At 37.7% G+C, this 16,311-nt stretch overlaps 1 protein-coding gene across 4 annotated transcripts in view; it reads left to right on the forward strand.

Moving 5' to 3' along the window:
• ORC3 (origin recognition complex subunit 3) overlaps positions 1-16,311 on the forward strand; it is a 37,603-nt gene that overhangs the window by 16,939 nt on the left and 4,353 nt on the right. The window contains exons 10-17 of one of the 4 annotated variants that reach the window (XR_010471234.1): positions 1,786-1,919; positions 2,375-2,438; positions 4,717-4,833; positions 5,735-5,814; positions 9,901-10,034; positions 12,482-12,567; positions 13,047-13,144; positions 14,050-14,171. Coding sequence is in view for 2 of the 4 variants with exons in the window: in XM_065056498.1 (XP_064912570.1) it covers positions 1,786-1,919; positions 2,375-2,438; positions 4,717-4,833; positions 5,735-5,814; positions 9,901-10,034; positions 12,482-12,567; positions 13,047-13,144; positions 14,030-14,171 (855 nt within the window). In the remaining 2 variants the exon portion in view is untranslated. Of the gene's footprint in view, positions 1-1,785; positions 1,920-2,374; positions 2,439-4,716; positions 4,834-5,734; positions 5,815-9,900; positions 10,035-12,481; positions 12,568-13,046; positions 13,145-14,029; positions 14,172-16,311 lie in introns of all 4 variants that reach the window. The other 3 variants (XR_010471235.1, XM_065056498.1, XM_065056499.1) reach the window with 3 other exon arrangements.

Consider the following 16,311-nt stretch of genomic DNA (forward strand, 5'->3'; position numbering starts at 1 on the left):
CTCAAATTATGATTGTGAAAACAAAGGATAATTGCAAAGCAATGAAAGATTTCTTCGGTCCTAATCTTTCAGTCACTGAATTGGATGAAAAAATGTTATTTGGAAACAGTTTGAATCTGTGAACAGATGGGTGTTTCAAAGTTAAAACCTTAGCTGCTAAGGTTTTAAGGAAAAACTTGGAGGATGGGTATGAAGAAGCATGTAAAAGCTTACTCTGCCACTGTTTCAGTGGGTATAAAGACCTGTGTTTTACTGTTGATTTGGTTGTAGATTCTAACACTGCTGTCAGAACTCGCCAGCTCTGATCCTCTGTACCAGGTCCTTGTCCTCTGCTTTGTCATGGTGTGAATAGGCTACAGCAGTGGCTCTTTCCACTTGAAGTCTTCTGGCAGAGTTTCTGAATGCACATGACTTATCTCTTTAGGGTAATGGGAGCTCTAGGGTCACTTACTTGCCTCAGAATCAGCAGTGCTTGTGCTGCTAGCAGCTGTGCAACAATGCAGGAACGTCTACCCTTTCAGGAGACAAAGTGGAAGACTTCAACGTTTCCAAAAGTAGTCCATACAGAGCATGATAATTATATTTTTGTTGGCTTAAATAGATCTTCGTATCTAGATGTATTCTGTCTAAGTCTCCTTGTATATTCTGTGGATTGTAGACAAGAGTTCTCTGAAGAATTTATAGTCCCTGTAATCTTGTTTTCATGCAGATTTGTGAAATTGTTTCTTGCCTGGTTCCATGCGTAAACCCATTAGTAAAACATGCCCTTTTAGCATTTTATACCTTTAGTGTGTCCCAGATTCTTCGATATCTAAGATTCAATGATTACACGTGGCTAGGAGAAATATTCTGCCTGTAGTACCTCTTCCTACAGACAGACGTGCGTGGGCTTTTGTAGGTTTCAAATCCTCTTGCTTGAAAGATTCACCAGGATTTAATGATTCCCCATTGACCCAATATGAAAATACAAGTCCTGTCCCTGACAGCATATGTCTGTGTCCTTGTGTGTTAAAAGTATTCAAGGATGAAGCAATTTCAGATCACATTTCCTAAGTGATAGATAGAAGGGATCACCACCAACTCATTATGTCAAGTCATGTTTACTTTTCTGGCAGGAAGTGTCTTTCCTCTTTGACAGTTTTTATGTTTTAAAAGTTTTTAGTGAGGTAGTCTGTTGGATTGGGTTTTTGTTTTGTTTTTAAGAAGAGATATGATGAATATATGCTACTATTGTACAAGGCCCTGACACTACAAACATTTAGTGCAGCTGAAATCCATGATAAAGTGTGTTTGCACATATGCATAGTAAGAGCCTAGCAGTGTATTTTTGCATATGTGAAACAGAAATTGAAATTAGGACATGATAGGTTTGCTTGTGTACAGCAGTTGCTTTTCATATAATTAAATATAATCTTTGCTATTTGTGAGCATTGGAGCTAAATATGTAACCTAAAGAATGCAGTAATTCATGTTAGTGAATAGAAAATATTTGACAAGCTGTAGTTATCTTCCGTAAGAGGGGAAAGATGAGGTACTGAGAATGAATAGCGCATACAGCAGAAAAGGTAATTATGTGACTGTATTTAACTCTGAATTATCAGTGTCCTGTAGTAACTTACGGAATATTTATGAACTGTAATGTTGTGTTTTGTTTTGTTTTTTTTAAAGGAATACCATTACTACCATTGTTGTAATGGCCTGTAATAATGAAAAAAGCATTAAGAGGCAGATATAGCAGGGTGGATTAATTTTATTAACATCACTGGTTCTTGCTTTGTTTTTCAGCTCTGTATTGTGGAGCACTTCTATTCCCAGCCTCTTAGTGTGCTGTGTTGCCCACTGGTAGACGCTAAGAAGAGACTGAATTCTTTATCACATGATCAGTGTGAAAACATTCGAAGGCTGCCCTCTTTTAGAAGGTAAAGGGGGAAATAAATTTTTGGACAATCTTGTATTTAGTCAGCTTCAAAGATGCAGGGAATCTGTAAGTGTAGCTCTATAAAAAATGTGGGTCACTTGTGCAAATGTTTCTATAGCAAAGGTAAATGGATAAAAAGGAAGGAAGTTCTAAATAATTTCAGGAAGTCTTAATCTTCTGGCCTAAAGGGTGCAGCCTCTGTGATGTGTAAGCACTTGAACTTTATATTTTCCTCTTGTTCTTAATACAAAAACAAGCTATTGTGACAACCATGAATCACTTTTGAACTTGTTAAGCTGACTTGGAGCATAATCTCTAGGGTTTTGGAGTGGCCTTTCAATTTGCTGGATTTGACTGTCCCTTTTTGAGTCTTTCCAAATAAATCCTTATAGCAGCATAAACTTTAATCATACTTTCCATTATAATTTTTAGATTTTTGTTTTTCCTTGCCATCAGGTATGTGGAAAATCAAGTCTCAGAGAAGCAGATTTTACTGCTGACAGCAGACAACTTCTTAAAGGTAAGTTTTTAAGAATGTCTTTGAGAGCAAAAATAACTTTCCCAATATATTAGTTTGTGGAGTGTAATGACATACAAGACTAAGATGTATAGTTCTGTATAACATCTTTGATATAGTATATACCTGTGCTTCATGTCCAGTAATGGAGAACTGGGATTGGCAGATCAAAAGTCTAGATCTCTAGGGCTGCCAGGTGCACCTTTACACAAAGCTGCACAACTTTTTCTAACATCAGTTTTTAGCTGTGTCTTGAAATATAACTGCTTAAAAATAAGGTTACAAGGCTTATTTATGGCCTGGTCTTTTAATGCTTACTTAGACTGACTTCCTTGGAAAGTCAGTGAAGTGTTTCAAAAATGAGTAAGTAATCTTGGAGGTTATTTCATAAGCTCTTAATCCTCCATTCCCTCTGTGTAGTTTCTGATTGAACTCAGTAGGGCAGTCTGGGTTCCGAGGCACACATTCACGCTAGATGTTGTACAGGATTAAAACTTGAATTTATGTTTCATGTTTATCTGAAGGTTTGTCAAGTGATTAAAGTCAGGCTACTACTATTGTGAGCCCTTTAGGAATACACCACCAAGAGCTGTTGGTTATTTTCACCAGCTGAACCACTCCCAGTAGAAGCATCGCTCAGGGTAAAAGGTTTCTCCTAACTCTTCATTTCAAGTATAACTAACCTGTCAGGCAAATGGTACTACTAGAGATAAGGCAATTAATTTATCCTGGCAGAGCTTCCTGGTCTCTGAAGACTTGTCAAGCGTGAAGAACAAAGATAATGGGTAGAAGAGAGTTTTGTAGCGGGCAAGTTTGCAAGTGCAGTGCAATTATAGTAGTTAAGGTGAAACGTGATTTATACGTGATTTTATAATCTCTAGTCTTCAGTCTTCCTTGCTTTATTCCCAGCACAACTGTTTGTGTGGCTGTGCAATGAATGTAATCAGAGAAACAGTCCAATTAAAGTAACCTGACCAAAACAAAGACAAGACATGGGAATTCTCTCACTGGGTTGTTTCTGCAGAATGATTTACCTGATGCAGTTCATTCTGCAGGTGCATAAATGCTTCTGTTGAAAAAAACAGGAGGAGGGAGAGAGCAGCTGAGACTCTGTTTCTTTGTTTAAATTTTAAAGACCATATAACGGGCTGCTGCTTAGAAAGCTGAATAATCATCAGTCTAAACTTTATATGTTTAATAATATACACCTTATTTCACAAGCCTCACCCTGTAAGTTTGGGAAAGAAGAGGGAATTCTTGTGCTTATATGCAAATGACGCTTCTGACAAGTTTTAATTGAAGACGCTTGTTTTAATCTCTACAATAGGGGTAGGACTGTTATTGCATTGCCGAGCTGGCAGTGTAGTCTGCTTGGGGAGAAAAGGCCCTCCTGCTGCATTAATGATGTCCTCTTTATTCTGTATGTCATACTAATCTACAATATCATTCTGAACTTTGGACAAAGTCACTGTGGTACTACTTCATATAAATTTAATGTTCCTGTTCAGGACCAGGTAAACTTGCTGTTCAAGCTTAGCACCTAAACCTGCAATCCCCTTTGTCAGCTGCAATTTATATTCCATGTTGCTACCACTTTCTTTTAATAATAGTGGGAAGAGTTCCACCTGTTTAGAATAATAAGTTTTAAAAGCAATTTTACATCCTGATTACTTACAACTCTGCCTGAAAGTTTTCATGGCAAATATTATTTGAAATTATCTACTTTGGTGATACATATTTATGGAAATAAGATTGCATAGTCTTCTAAAAATGTTCTCAAACTCTTCTAAAACAAAATATGCCTTTTCTCTCTGTTATTTGGCAAAATATAATACCTAACTAATACAAACAGCAGACAGTCAAAATATAAGAAACAAACTTCTAAATGGATTTCTAATGTAAAAATGCAAATAACTATTTGAGTAGAAGTAGCTATATGGTTTCTCATTGCCTGTTAAAGGTGTAGTGAATAGTCGTGTTTTTGTGAGATGACGTACCCAATCTAAAAGCTCAATATAGTTGAAAATAGTAAAATAATAATGCTAATCAGTAACAATTCTCCAGTGAGATGGAGGAAGAAAGTAAAGTTAACAATATGTAATGTGATTGCAGTGAACTGTGAAATGCAGCTTTTTTGCATAGCGGTCTTATTTTAACACTGGTGATTTAAATCATAGCACACCAAAATGTCAAAACTTTAGAGTAATTTCAAATACTTTATGAGAATTTTAAATAAATGGATGTCAGAATGACTTGTAAAACAATTATTCTGTCACTATAGGAAATAACACAGAAGTTGCTGGAGGACTTGCATGTTTACCATGAAAATTATGTTTCAGTTCTGAGATGTCTTCATGTTTTCACATCTTCTCTTCCCAAGTATCCTTTGGGCAAACAGGTGATGTACCGTTACTCCATTTGAGTGAAAGAGAAGGGGTTTTTTTGTTTCAAAGTGTGACACCTGAATAAGTATTTATTCTTTCATTTTTTTTTACTATTCTGCTGCTTTGCCTCCTATTTCTTAAAATGGAGACAGATGCTTTCTTGCTATGGGCAGAGGGCAATGGCGTTTGGTTTCTTTACAGGCATGCATGATACCTTGTCAGTCAACAGGAAGGAGTTGCCAGGAGGAGGCAGATGCACAGATCAGCAAAAGAACCCACACATTGACTTTCCTGCATCAGCGATTATCTGTGTGCATTGCAGACAATGTATACTCTTTTTACCACCTATTAACTCGCTAGTAAAATTCAGATGAAGAGACTGAGTTTAAGCAATCTTATATACAGAATAAAATGATAGTAAGGGAACAGTGAAAGTGGCTCTTAATAGCTTATTGCTCTAATGTCATCAAATCCACCTTCTCATGCTAGGCAGTTTCTTCTTCCACTAGAAGAGCAATATATTCTGTGCATCTGCACTTGTCTGTCAGTTCTCAATATATTCCACAGTTAGGATCTGTCCCTAACTACAAAATCAACATGAACTCTCCCAGTATTTGAGAATAAAAAGATGTTTTAGCTGGGGCATTTGATTGGAGTTCCTCTCTGTTCTCTGCAGTTATCATCATCTAAGTATTAGTTGTTTGAAACCTGGTGCAGAGTTAACACAGATTCCAGCAACACTAGGAGCTTAGTTCTGTGAGATACTAAACGCTCTCATTCCTTTTGCAGTCATTCTGCAGCTCTGGAAAACAAGCTCCAAAGCAATTACATGTTATTTTGAAAAGCTTGTTGTAAGAGTTCCATATCACTTTGTTTGTAAAACACTCCATTGTTTCTTTACCTTCTGCATAACAGATCAGGGAGCTGCACTGTTCATGTTTAGAGAATCGAGTGTGGGAGACAGAGGAGTATGAGTCATCTCTTCAACTAGCAAGGTGATTTTCTTTTTTTTATTTTTTTTAATTTTCCATTTTGTTTTAATACCACTGTACACATGGAGAATATCAGTCACTGGTTACACTAGAACTTAAAGCAGAGGCTACTACCTGTTTGCAGCTAGTTGTAGGGTTGTTTGCAAGTGTAATTGACTGCTGTTTTCATTTTTCTTCCTACTGTTTTCCACAAAACTGAACTAGGTTCTAATGTCTCTCATGTCCTGAGTAATTATGCTGAAACCACTGAGATTACTGTGTGCGAGTATCAGTTGGGTTTTGTCTTTTAAAGTATGATTATTTTAGATATTATCAACCAAATTATTAGTTTTAGTTGGCCTACATTTTAATCTGTTGTGAAAATTAGAATCTGTTCCAAATGAGCAGCTGAGGCCTTTTATATTTTCTTTTACTGCTTTTCCCTCTCCCTCCTTTGTCTAACAGTTTGTACATGGACTGAGCTGTTTTTTGTGTTATTGTGAGCTCAGGGCTCCAGGAGAGCCTACACTTGTGTTGCCAGTCAATGTTAAAAATGGAAAAGTCATCTAAGCCAATTTTCTTAATAGAAAACCCTGCAATTGCAGTGTTGCAGCTAAAGACTTCTAAACATGTTTTATCATGGCAAGTGACTGTTTCCTGATAGCTGCATTTATTCAAATAATACCTTGGTCCCGTTGCACAAGGAGCTGATGCAACACTGTTACCATAACTGCCTGTTCAAGAGCCCCTGGGCTTGTGAGGTTTGGTGTCTCTGACAGTAAAATTGCATAGAAAAACCATGTCAGTGGTGGGTGGAGGATAACTTTCTGGGCTCATATATACAAGGAAACCTACTCTTCAAACTGTACCTTTGCCACACTGAATGGTTCTCACACATTGCTACTGTGCTGCGTTCTTTACCCTTATCCGTTTGAAAGGATTACATGCTTGATTTGTAGTTTCTACAGCCTTTCCTTCTTAATCCTTCTATGACTCTCCTCAATCTTGTCAGCATTCAATCACCTATCAGCCCTTGCCCATGAAAGTGTCATTTTGCTTACCTGGACTGTCTGTTCTGTAATCTCTAATAACTCTTGACCATTTTCCTTCTCATTTTCTTCTCCTATGTTTAATTTGCTTTCTTCTACTCTGAATTCATCTGCCTCTTCTTCTATCTCAAAGTTGATGCTGCCATCAGATTCTGCTTTGCTCCCTCTTTTACTCTTATCTGTTCATCTCTGTCCTGCTTTTCCTCTGGTCCTGGTTCCCACTGTGGAAGCTTCTGGTAGAAATACAGTGATCACAGTCATTCCTTTAATAGATAATTATTTTTTCTTTTATTTTTTGTTAAATCCAGGAATTCTGACAGTTTTCTAACACAACTCCTTCAAGACAATTCCTTCAAATACTTGGGATTCTGGCTGTCTTTTATTATTTTTTTGGCTTTTAACTTTCACGCTCTTTTCCATTTTACACGTACTTCCTCTTGTCTCTGCTTCTTCTGCATAGGATCTTGTGCCATCTTTTAGATGAAAATGATAAAATGTGATCTTTTCCCTTCTCCTCACAGTCACCTTCTTTTCCACTTTGCTCCGGTATGGAAGTTATTCACCGTTTCTTAATACTTCTGCCTTCCCAGGGGCCACATCACCTGTTGATATCCTTATGTTCACCCTTTCCCATCCCTTATTATTCTTCTCAGTGTTTCTCTGGAGTCCACTTCTTTTCCTGGTATTTACAAAGTGAAAAATAGAGAAGCTTTTGATCAGCTTGTTTCTCATTTTGTAACAGTCTCTCTTTTGCCCTTTGTGAATTACCTTTGAGTGTGGGGATTCTAGTTGTTGCATTGAGCTCCTTTTGCAGTTGGTTGGTTGCCTCTCTACCTCAGCCCTTCCTTGGACTGACTCTTATCCTTTCAGCTAAAAATGCTCTCCCCAAAGATGGTGTTTCAGGTGATCTAACTTCAGCAGTCTAGACAGTAGTTATTATACTTTAGTCTAGTTGTCTACAGTCTAAAAAGTACCATGGAGAGATAGAGTGTGTGAGCTTTAGTTCCCATTGGATAATGCAATCAGAAGACAGATGAAGAGATGTTGCAGAGTGTCTCACTGGATTGGTTATGGGGAGCTAATGAGCTGGGACATCTGGTCAGGCTTTTAGGTGACAAAACTTTGAGGACTGTCTGACCTGTTATCTTCTGTCTTGATACTGTACTCTGGTTTTATCTACTAACCATTGCTGCCATTCATCACAGACTGCTTATCACAGTCCTGCTGTTCTGTGACTTGTTGTTTTGTTGTTGGCCAATCTCTGTTATCACTTCTTTAGATGATTCCCACTTCAGCATTCAGGAGGAGTTTCTGTAGATGTCATCTTAGCTTCTTCTCTTTCATACTTTGTCTTTGAATAACCAGAGACAAGGTTATTTACTCTCTTTGGATGATCTGAGATCTTCCTTTCTGCTTTAAGCTTGTCTCCTAACCAAACTAAAATCTTAACCCCATTCTCTGATGCCTGGCATACTTTGCAGTAATCTTAAGCCCAAAAGGCTGAAAAGGATTCTTTACTATTTCCTCATAGGTGATAACCATCCTCTTGCCTGTTCTTTGGACCCCGTAATTCCATTGTTGTGAATAAGCTTGGATTTTTTTTAGAACTTGCAGCTTCTTTTTGAATAATATTACTGAAGTGAATTTGTTCTTTCGCAGATCTCTAAATCTGCTTATCCTCTCTCCATCTTAAATATTTAATTATTGCAGCTTTTTGTCTGGCTTGGAAGAAGGCCATCTTGTTTACCCATTATATCCCACAAGACAGTTTCAAAATGTTTTCTAGCCTTTTGTGTGTCAAGGTTACATTTTCTGTTAACTCCTAATGGTTTTTTGTAAAAAACAAGTGTGTCTGAAGGCAAGACCATTTCACCATTTGTGAAAATCCATAACCCTGAGTCAGATAAACTGAAGTTTCAAATTCTGTCTTTTACAAGCATCAGCTGACAGTTAGAAGCTAGAGCTCAAATTACAAATGCCCCTCCGGACATCCATAAAGCTTCACCAGCCTCTTCTAAATTCTTCCTTAAATCTCTCATAGTCAGTGTTGAGGTAGCTGAAATGAAGACCCACCACCTGACACACTGATCACCATCATTTAGTTCTTTGTTGTGTAGCTGTGGGTTTTTGTGTCTTCTAAAATCCTTACATTATTAGCACCTTTGTTTCGTATTTCTGCATTGGCACCTTTGTGTTTTGTATAAGGCAAAAGCAAAATCACAGGTATAGGCCGGGAAGGGCTGCTGATAACAGCAGCAATTACAAATGTGTGATTATTCAGAGCCAGAATGTTTAGCAATGGGAACCTCTTGCACTGCATCTAAGTGACATGCATGTGTAATGGTACTGGCTTGATGCAGTGGCTGTACTTCTGGATTTCATTTACGGATATTTGTAAGGACTTGCTTTGATACCTTTTAAACTAAGATTCTGAGACTGGGTGGTGCTTGATGACATTTATAAAATGGCCTAATACATAATTGAAAGTAAGTAAACGCTAGGCTGGAGGTTGGGCTAGGTGATCTGAAGAGGTCCTTTCCAACCTAAATGATTCTGGGATTCTAGTGGTGGTTAGATTTATAGCAATTAAATACAGAAAACAGCAGTTCGGATTTTGTTGGAGAATCATTCTGAATTGCAGAGTAATGGGTTTTGTGGATCTTTGAATACACATTAATCTGATTTTTAGCATTTAATTTATTATTCTTGGGAAGGAGTTGTAAACCCTACCATATTTCCATACTTTTTTTTTAATATGACTCACAGTTTCAAAAATTATAACTCTGTATCCAGCACATGTTTTTAGGTAGAATATCAAAAAAGGTTTCATTGTCAGCTCTGCAGGAGGATGTGGGGGGCATCTATCCAAGTTGATTTGTTTCTTTTTGTTAATGACAGCAAGGAAAGGACTTTACTGCAAAATTGAATGCTTGAACTCTTGGAGGTTTTCTCTTTTAAAAGAAGTTTTTCAAATTATTTTAAAACTTTTTTTAAACTGAGAATATTGAAAGCTGTTTCATCATTCTGCGTTTCAACTTCAGCCAACAATTGTTTCTTTTAGGATGTTGAATAAGTCTGATTTGGTAACCATGCTTCAACAATGTGTGGAAATTTTTGTGTCATCTTCTGGCAAGGAGTTTGATAAGACAATAGAGAAGTTGAAGGAGTTCTTGACCCAGTTTCAGGAACTAGAAGGTGAGTGTGTACCATTATATATTCCATTGCAGATTAAATTAAAGCTGTTTTATAATCTGGATAATGAGTATCGTTTTCCCTGGTGATATCCTGTCATTGTATCAAACCATCAGATTTTCAGGGTTTTGTTGTTTTGTTTTGTTTTTTTTAATACGTGCACAAAATTAGGAAATGTTTATATTCTTTATTGGCATGTGGTTTGTGCTTTTTGTAATATGGAACTGTGATGCAAGATAAGAAACTGAACAGATCAGCAAACATTAGTCACTAAATCTGTCATACGTATATTTTGAGCATTTTACCAGATGTTGCAATCATTAAAAACATTTAACGAATAAAAACAGATATTGAAAGATAAGTAGGAGCAGATTTCCGTATGACATGATATTCAGTCCAAATGTATAAAAAGTTCATTCACCTGCACCTTCATTTAAATTCACATAAGAGCCAGAACACCAAGCACCAGTTGTCAGGGCTTTGCTGATGTGCTGTGACTTGTCAGGCCCCTGTGTTAGATTGTTTGTGGTAGAGGACAAGGCAAAAGAGTAGCAGACTTCTGCCTTTCAGAGGCAGGGTAACAGAAACTGCCGTATTCCTTCTGAAATAGGAATATGACTTATTCCAGCATTATTCTGGAATAGGAACTTCGTTGCTTCCCCTGAAGCACAGAGAAGTGCTCCCCTGTGATTCCCTTTTGAAGATGAAGAGGTTTTCTTCTGGTCTGTTTTACGCATATTAAGGTCATTCTCAGTGTGGTTGCTACCCAGCATTTGGACAAGTCGGCAATAAGCCACCAAATGCAATGTAATTTTAATTAAAGTAGTCGTGTAATGCTCTAGGGTTAACTGAGGCTTGTTTAGAAGAATTGGCTCTTGGCTGTACCTTGTATTTTTGAACAAATGCAGTAATAGCAGGGCTGTGGTACAGGAAACAGGTGATTACTTTTAAAAGGCTGTATATGTCACTGAAGATACCAGCACTGAAGAATCTGAAGTATGAAGGAAAACCTAAAGGTTCATCTACTTTGGAAAAAAGGGAATTGAAGCAAAAGGCCTTTAAGTAGTTTGATTTTACCTTGAGGGAATAAATAAAACCAAACAACTCTGGGAATTCAGGGACATGCAGAATTATAAAACAAAAAAGGCAATATTTATTTTCTCTTAGGATTTGAAGATGTTTTGAAATGGGAGAAGGTCTAATGAGTCTATGAATGATCTTAGTTTGTTTTCAAAGCAGATTTAAGCTATAATGAAAAAGTGAAGAGGGGAAGTTAAGATAAACTTTATATTAATAGGTTCCTGAGTTAGGTAACCTCTTCCTGTATCTTTCTGTGATTGTGTTGATCTTCAGCAGGAGTTTTCAGAGGTCTGCCAAAAATGTTATGTACTTGGTTCTCCCACGGAGCCCTTAGAATAGTCCAGTTTTTTTTCTTTCTTTGACAACAACAAAGCCCTTCTTCCTCACTGCCTAATGAACTAGAAAAAATTAAAACGTGAAGCTTGACTAAACAACATATCCTCTTGTTGAATCTATTTTGAGCTGAAGGACTTGATTTTAAAAAAATCTCAAAATATATCAAGGTAGTAGTGGAGAGAGGAAGTTCTATGTTTTGAAGTCTTCAACCCAAATACAAATGTCCACAGGGCACAAGAAAATACCATATCAAAAACTCATTCTATCTAGGTCACCAAAAAGCTTTTATATGTTATGATTGTCACTGCTGATTGGAGATTCACCTGTGACCTGTAGGTGGAATCTCCATCTTACTACCATCTTCATCAGTAAGGCAAGAAATCTGGTTAGCTTTTGTTTTGATTTTGATTATCACTCATCCTGGCATTGATTGGGCTTTGGGAGTTTTTGCTTCTTTGTTTTTACCTTAAAATTAACAATTATTGGTGCAATTGATCAACAACAAATTTTTATTTCAATAGCCATGTAGTTTATGAATTAAGATGAGAATAAAACTGGACAATAAAATACCTTAGCATGCTTTCTGTTTGCTGCTCTAGTTGCAGTTTCTGGGTTACGTGGGGAGAGCTTATTTCCTACTTAGTGGTTTTTTGCACACAAGAAGGAAAAAATACGCAGCGTGTGGCTTTTGAACACTCTTGAAGCATCAGTAGTATCTAGCAGTAATCTGTCCAACTTTAAAATGTTGAGAGAACGACCTAGGGTGGCGTAAGTGGAATTCAAGTGATGTGCAAGGCCTGTGCTGGATCCTTGCTTAGGGCTGAGTTGCCTTGGTTACTTAATTACTGTTGGTTAAGCTGCACTGCAGCCTCCTTTTTTAACAATCTTTCACAAGGTGCAAGACTGAAAAGCTGCCAGTGTTTGGGTCTGTGTGGACAAGTAACTGAACGCTTCTTGGATTGCTTGGGTTAGGGGGTTTCTATAGGTAGTCAGGAAAAGTTTACCCCACATATCAAACGTTAGTTTTGTTCTAGTAGCAGAAGCTTTCCAAGAACAAGATGGGTCCGTATCGGCACAAAAGGAGCTCCAGAAGAAGACAGACCTTTATCATCTTCAGAAGGTTAGGCCTGCCTAGGCTTTACTGACTAGTTCCTTAACTGAATCTTTTAAGATGTAATTGGCCATGGTTAGTTCTTCCCAGCTTGCTGGAGCTCTAGTAAAGGTTGTGTATAAGTAACTCTTCTTAAAAATGAATAAGTCCCAGCTATGCATGTCAGGACCACCTGATGCCTAGAAAATTATAGAAAATATCCATCATAAACTAGGATTTTAAAATGAAAATTAGGGGTTTTCTTCTTACTCAACTCTTAAATTACACGTTCTACCTAACACACATTTCCTTGAATTTTCCAAACTCCTACCAGTTTGAGAACTGAATACACTGAGTTAAATAAAAATAACTGCACAATCACACTTTTGAACATCATCAGTGAAGACATGCCAGCAAAAATTAATTATACGTGTTAAACATATAGATTGTGTTCTCTAGAGAATAACTACCTCCCATGTAGTTTTATGCACCCACTTTTTTTTTTAAAGACTTTGTTGGAGTTGAAGGAATCAAGGCGCTCTAAGAAACTGACAAAGTTTGAAATGCTTCGCTTTGAAGTTGTTGACTATATAGACAGTCTTGTAAGGTGAGCTTTCCCGTTTTATATTTCTGCATTAGTTTGCATCATAAGTTGTAACAGAAATTTTGCTAACATGTTAATCTTGTTGAAATTGTGTCTTGATCCCTGCTGTATGAAGCACACTTTCTTTTTCTTGCTATTCTTTCTTTGATGAGAGCTCTAAAAAAATAATGTTTAAAAATTCTCTTTTCCAAAGATTAGTAGAAGAAATTGGCACATGAATTTACCAACTTATTTTGGCTTCAGAAAAAAGTTGAGGGAGGGCTGGGTGTATGCGGCAAAATAAAATCAAGAGTTTTTACCCTGATCTTTGCTGATCTTTTCTACTTATGAAACTGTATAGATGTGAAGTGTGATACCGTGTCCATTTAGGGAACTGTTTTGATGAGCAATGCATAGCAGATAGGGTTTTGGAGGCAGTTCAGTAGCAGAAAATGTGAAAGGCTTGGGGTGGGGGAAGAGATGAAGGCACTTGTTAATTATAGAGCCTTGTGGGGAAGGGCAGAGAAGCTAACAAATATGACTCTGCCAAGAAAAACGCTTCAAATATGAAGACAAAGATGAGCAGAGACTCAGCAGGAGGCCTTGGGATGCATAAGCAAGATCTGTGGAATACAGTGCAAGGCTGGTGTTAGTGGTTCAGCCGCTGCCTGACCTTTTGAATTTGTCAGTGGCCCAGCTAGAGTTCTACACTAAATCCATTAGATTTGATAACAACTGACTTCCCTGCTTAAAAGTTGATTTCAGTGCTGTTCATCTTGTTTTTTCAAAGATTTATCAGTACAGGTTGGGAAATATACATTCTTGTAGTCTCTGACTGTGTCAGTTGTTTCCCTTAAGGTAAAGCTTGTATCTCCCCTCCTTTCCCCACACTTCATGTTGTTGTTTCAGAACTTACCTTGTTCCTGCAGACCACAAGACTCTGCATGAGATAATGTATTTCAACACAGCCAGTGTTCTCCGTGGGCACTTGAATGCTGCCCCAAGGGTTGCACTTCATACAGCTTTAAATAACCCATACTGCTACCTGAAGGTAAGAAACCAGTGAGTTGTTTGTGGTGCTGGAGTAGTTTCTGAAGGCTGCACGTGAGAATGATGTGAAAGGCTTAGTTCTGCTGTTTCATGAAGCTTGGCACACGTTCAGCTGTTTTGCAGAGAACCAGCAAGTTAGTGTTGATAAGCAACTGGGGACTTTGCAAAGAGCCAGGGAATCTGACTGGCTGAAATAAAGCAGCCAGTTGTGGAAAGAGTTTTATATGGGGAATCCATTTTCCAGAGCATGTTCCTGTTATGAGCTTTTTCTTTCACCTGTAGATGTAGCAGAAAAGTCAATTTGTTCTCCATTACAACTGGCATCACTGTCCACAGGGAAAAATACCGTGTCTGTGGCTCTTCCCAGAGACTTTGTTTATAGGGCTGGTGCTTATTCCTTACTGTGCAGGCTTGCTGTAAGGTAAAGGTTCCATTCAGGCAGAGTAATGACGTTAACAATAGCTTAAATACAGTATATTTAAAGGAGTCCTTTGTTTTTCTTTTTACATTTATTTTAATATCAGCTGTGCATTGATATCCTGTCTTTTCCAAGTCCAAGAAAAGGATTTTCATAGATTTTGCTAACTAACTCTGCCCTTTTCTAGGGAAGAAAAGCAGCCCCTTTTCTAGTTCTTTCATACATCAAATTCACAGTATGATTAAAAGAAAGAAATAGAGCAGGGTTTTGCCAGACATTGGAACAGGCTGTTTAGGGAAGTGATTGAATCACCATCTCTGGAGATGTTTAAAAGACACATAGATGAGGTTCTTAGGGACATGGATTAGTGCCAGAGTTAGGTTATGGTTGGACTCAATGATCCTGAGGTTGTCTTCCCACCTAAATGATTTGGAAAAAGAGTGAATATACAATCTCTTTGTCCTTGACTACTGATGATACTTGGAGTTGTCCTTGTGCCCTAACATTTCCCTTAAAAATGTGATTAAAGTTTTGAAGAAAACAGTGTTTGCAGCTGTATCTGAGCGATCATACATTACTTGAGTCAAAGCCAACACTTATCAGGAACAATACTTGATAAAGATCGGTCTTTGAAATCTACAACCCAATTTGTATTTGGTTTGTTGGCACCGTGCCTCTATTTGAATGAAGGTTGTCAGTTTTGCTGTGTGCAGGAGTTATTTCTAAAACCACTTAAAGAGCTTATTTTTGAAAACAGTAGCTAGCAAGTGGGCTAGTATACCCTAATAGAGACCTAATATGAACCTCAGTAATTTATATATTTTTTTAAAATCTGCAAAAATATAGATTAGTAGAGCTAGAAAAATCTAGCTGCTGATGTGTTTAGTACATACTGTCTTTGAGCTGACAGGATTTAAAGCCCTCTGTCATCCTGCACTTTGTTCTTTGACATACTTTAACATATTACGGATGTTTTCTGAGTAGATGGTGAAGGTTTGGCTGAGTACCTTGCTTAGTATTTTGATCTTTGTGACTCAAAGAAATACTTTTTTATTAATTGTATCCATGACTTCTGCATGGCTTGTACTTTTCTGGTCCATGACGCAGAGCAAAGTTCTCTAGAGCTGTTCCTTCCAGAAGGTTGGACAGAAAAGGATCTGCTTCAGTGGAGTACCAGCATGTGATTAATACGTGATGCATTTCTTACAAGAATCTAGTCCAGTTAGTTATTTAGCAAAATGTGAACCAAGGATGATAACCTGTTTTCACTGATCACTTGAATATTCAACGAGTTGTAACTTGGAATACCAGCAAGGCACTGCTTAGTATTGTGTCAGCAGAAGGAAATCTGATCTTGAGTCTTGCTGGGGTTTAGATGTCATCCAAGTACTCTTGACCTTGGGTAAGAAAGGCAATTTCTCTCAATGATCTCAAGGAATGAGCCCTCTTACCCATTAAGATACTTTGACTTCTGTGAAACAAAAATCCTTGGGTTGCAGTTAAGCTCCTGTATCGGGTAAAGGGGACACTAGCACTTTGTCCTTAAGAAAGATAGTACTATTGATACCAGAGCAAGGTAGGAGTCTGTCCTCTGTCAAGTCTCTGCAGGCAGTGTCAAGCAAAAGAAATGCCTCTTCAGCCGTGTTCTGGGTTCTTCCTGCTCCCATCTTCTTCCTTCTGAAGCAGCATCTCTGTGCTGCACAGGTGGTTTCACAACTGGCTG

The sequence above is a fragment of the Columba livia genome, chromosome 3, assembly GCF_036013475.1.
Source record: "Columba livia isolate bColLiv1 breed racing homer chromosome 3, bColLiv1.pat.W.v2, whole genome shotgun sequence".
Lineage (NCBI taxonomy): Eukaryota > Metazoa > Chordata > Aves > Columbiformes > Columbidae > Columba > Columba livia.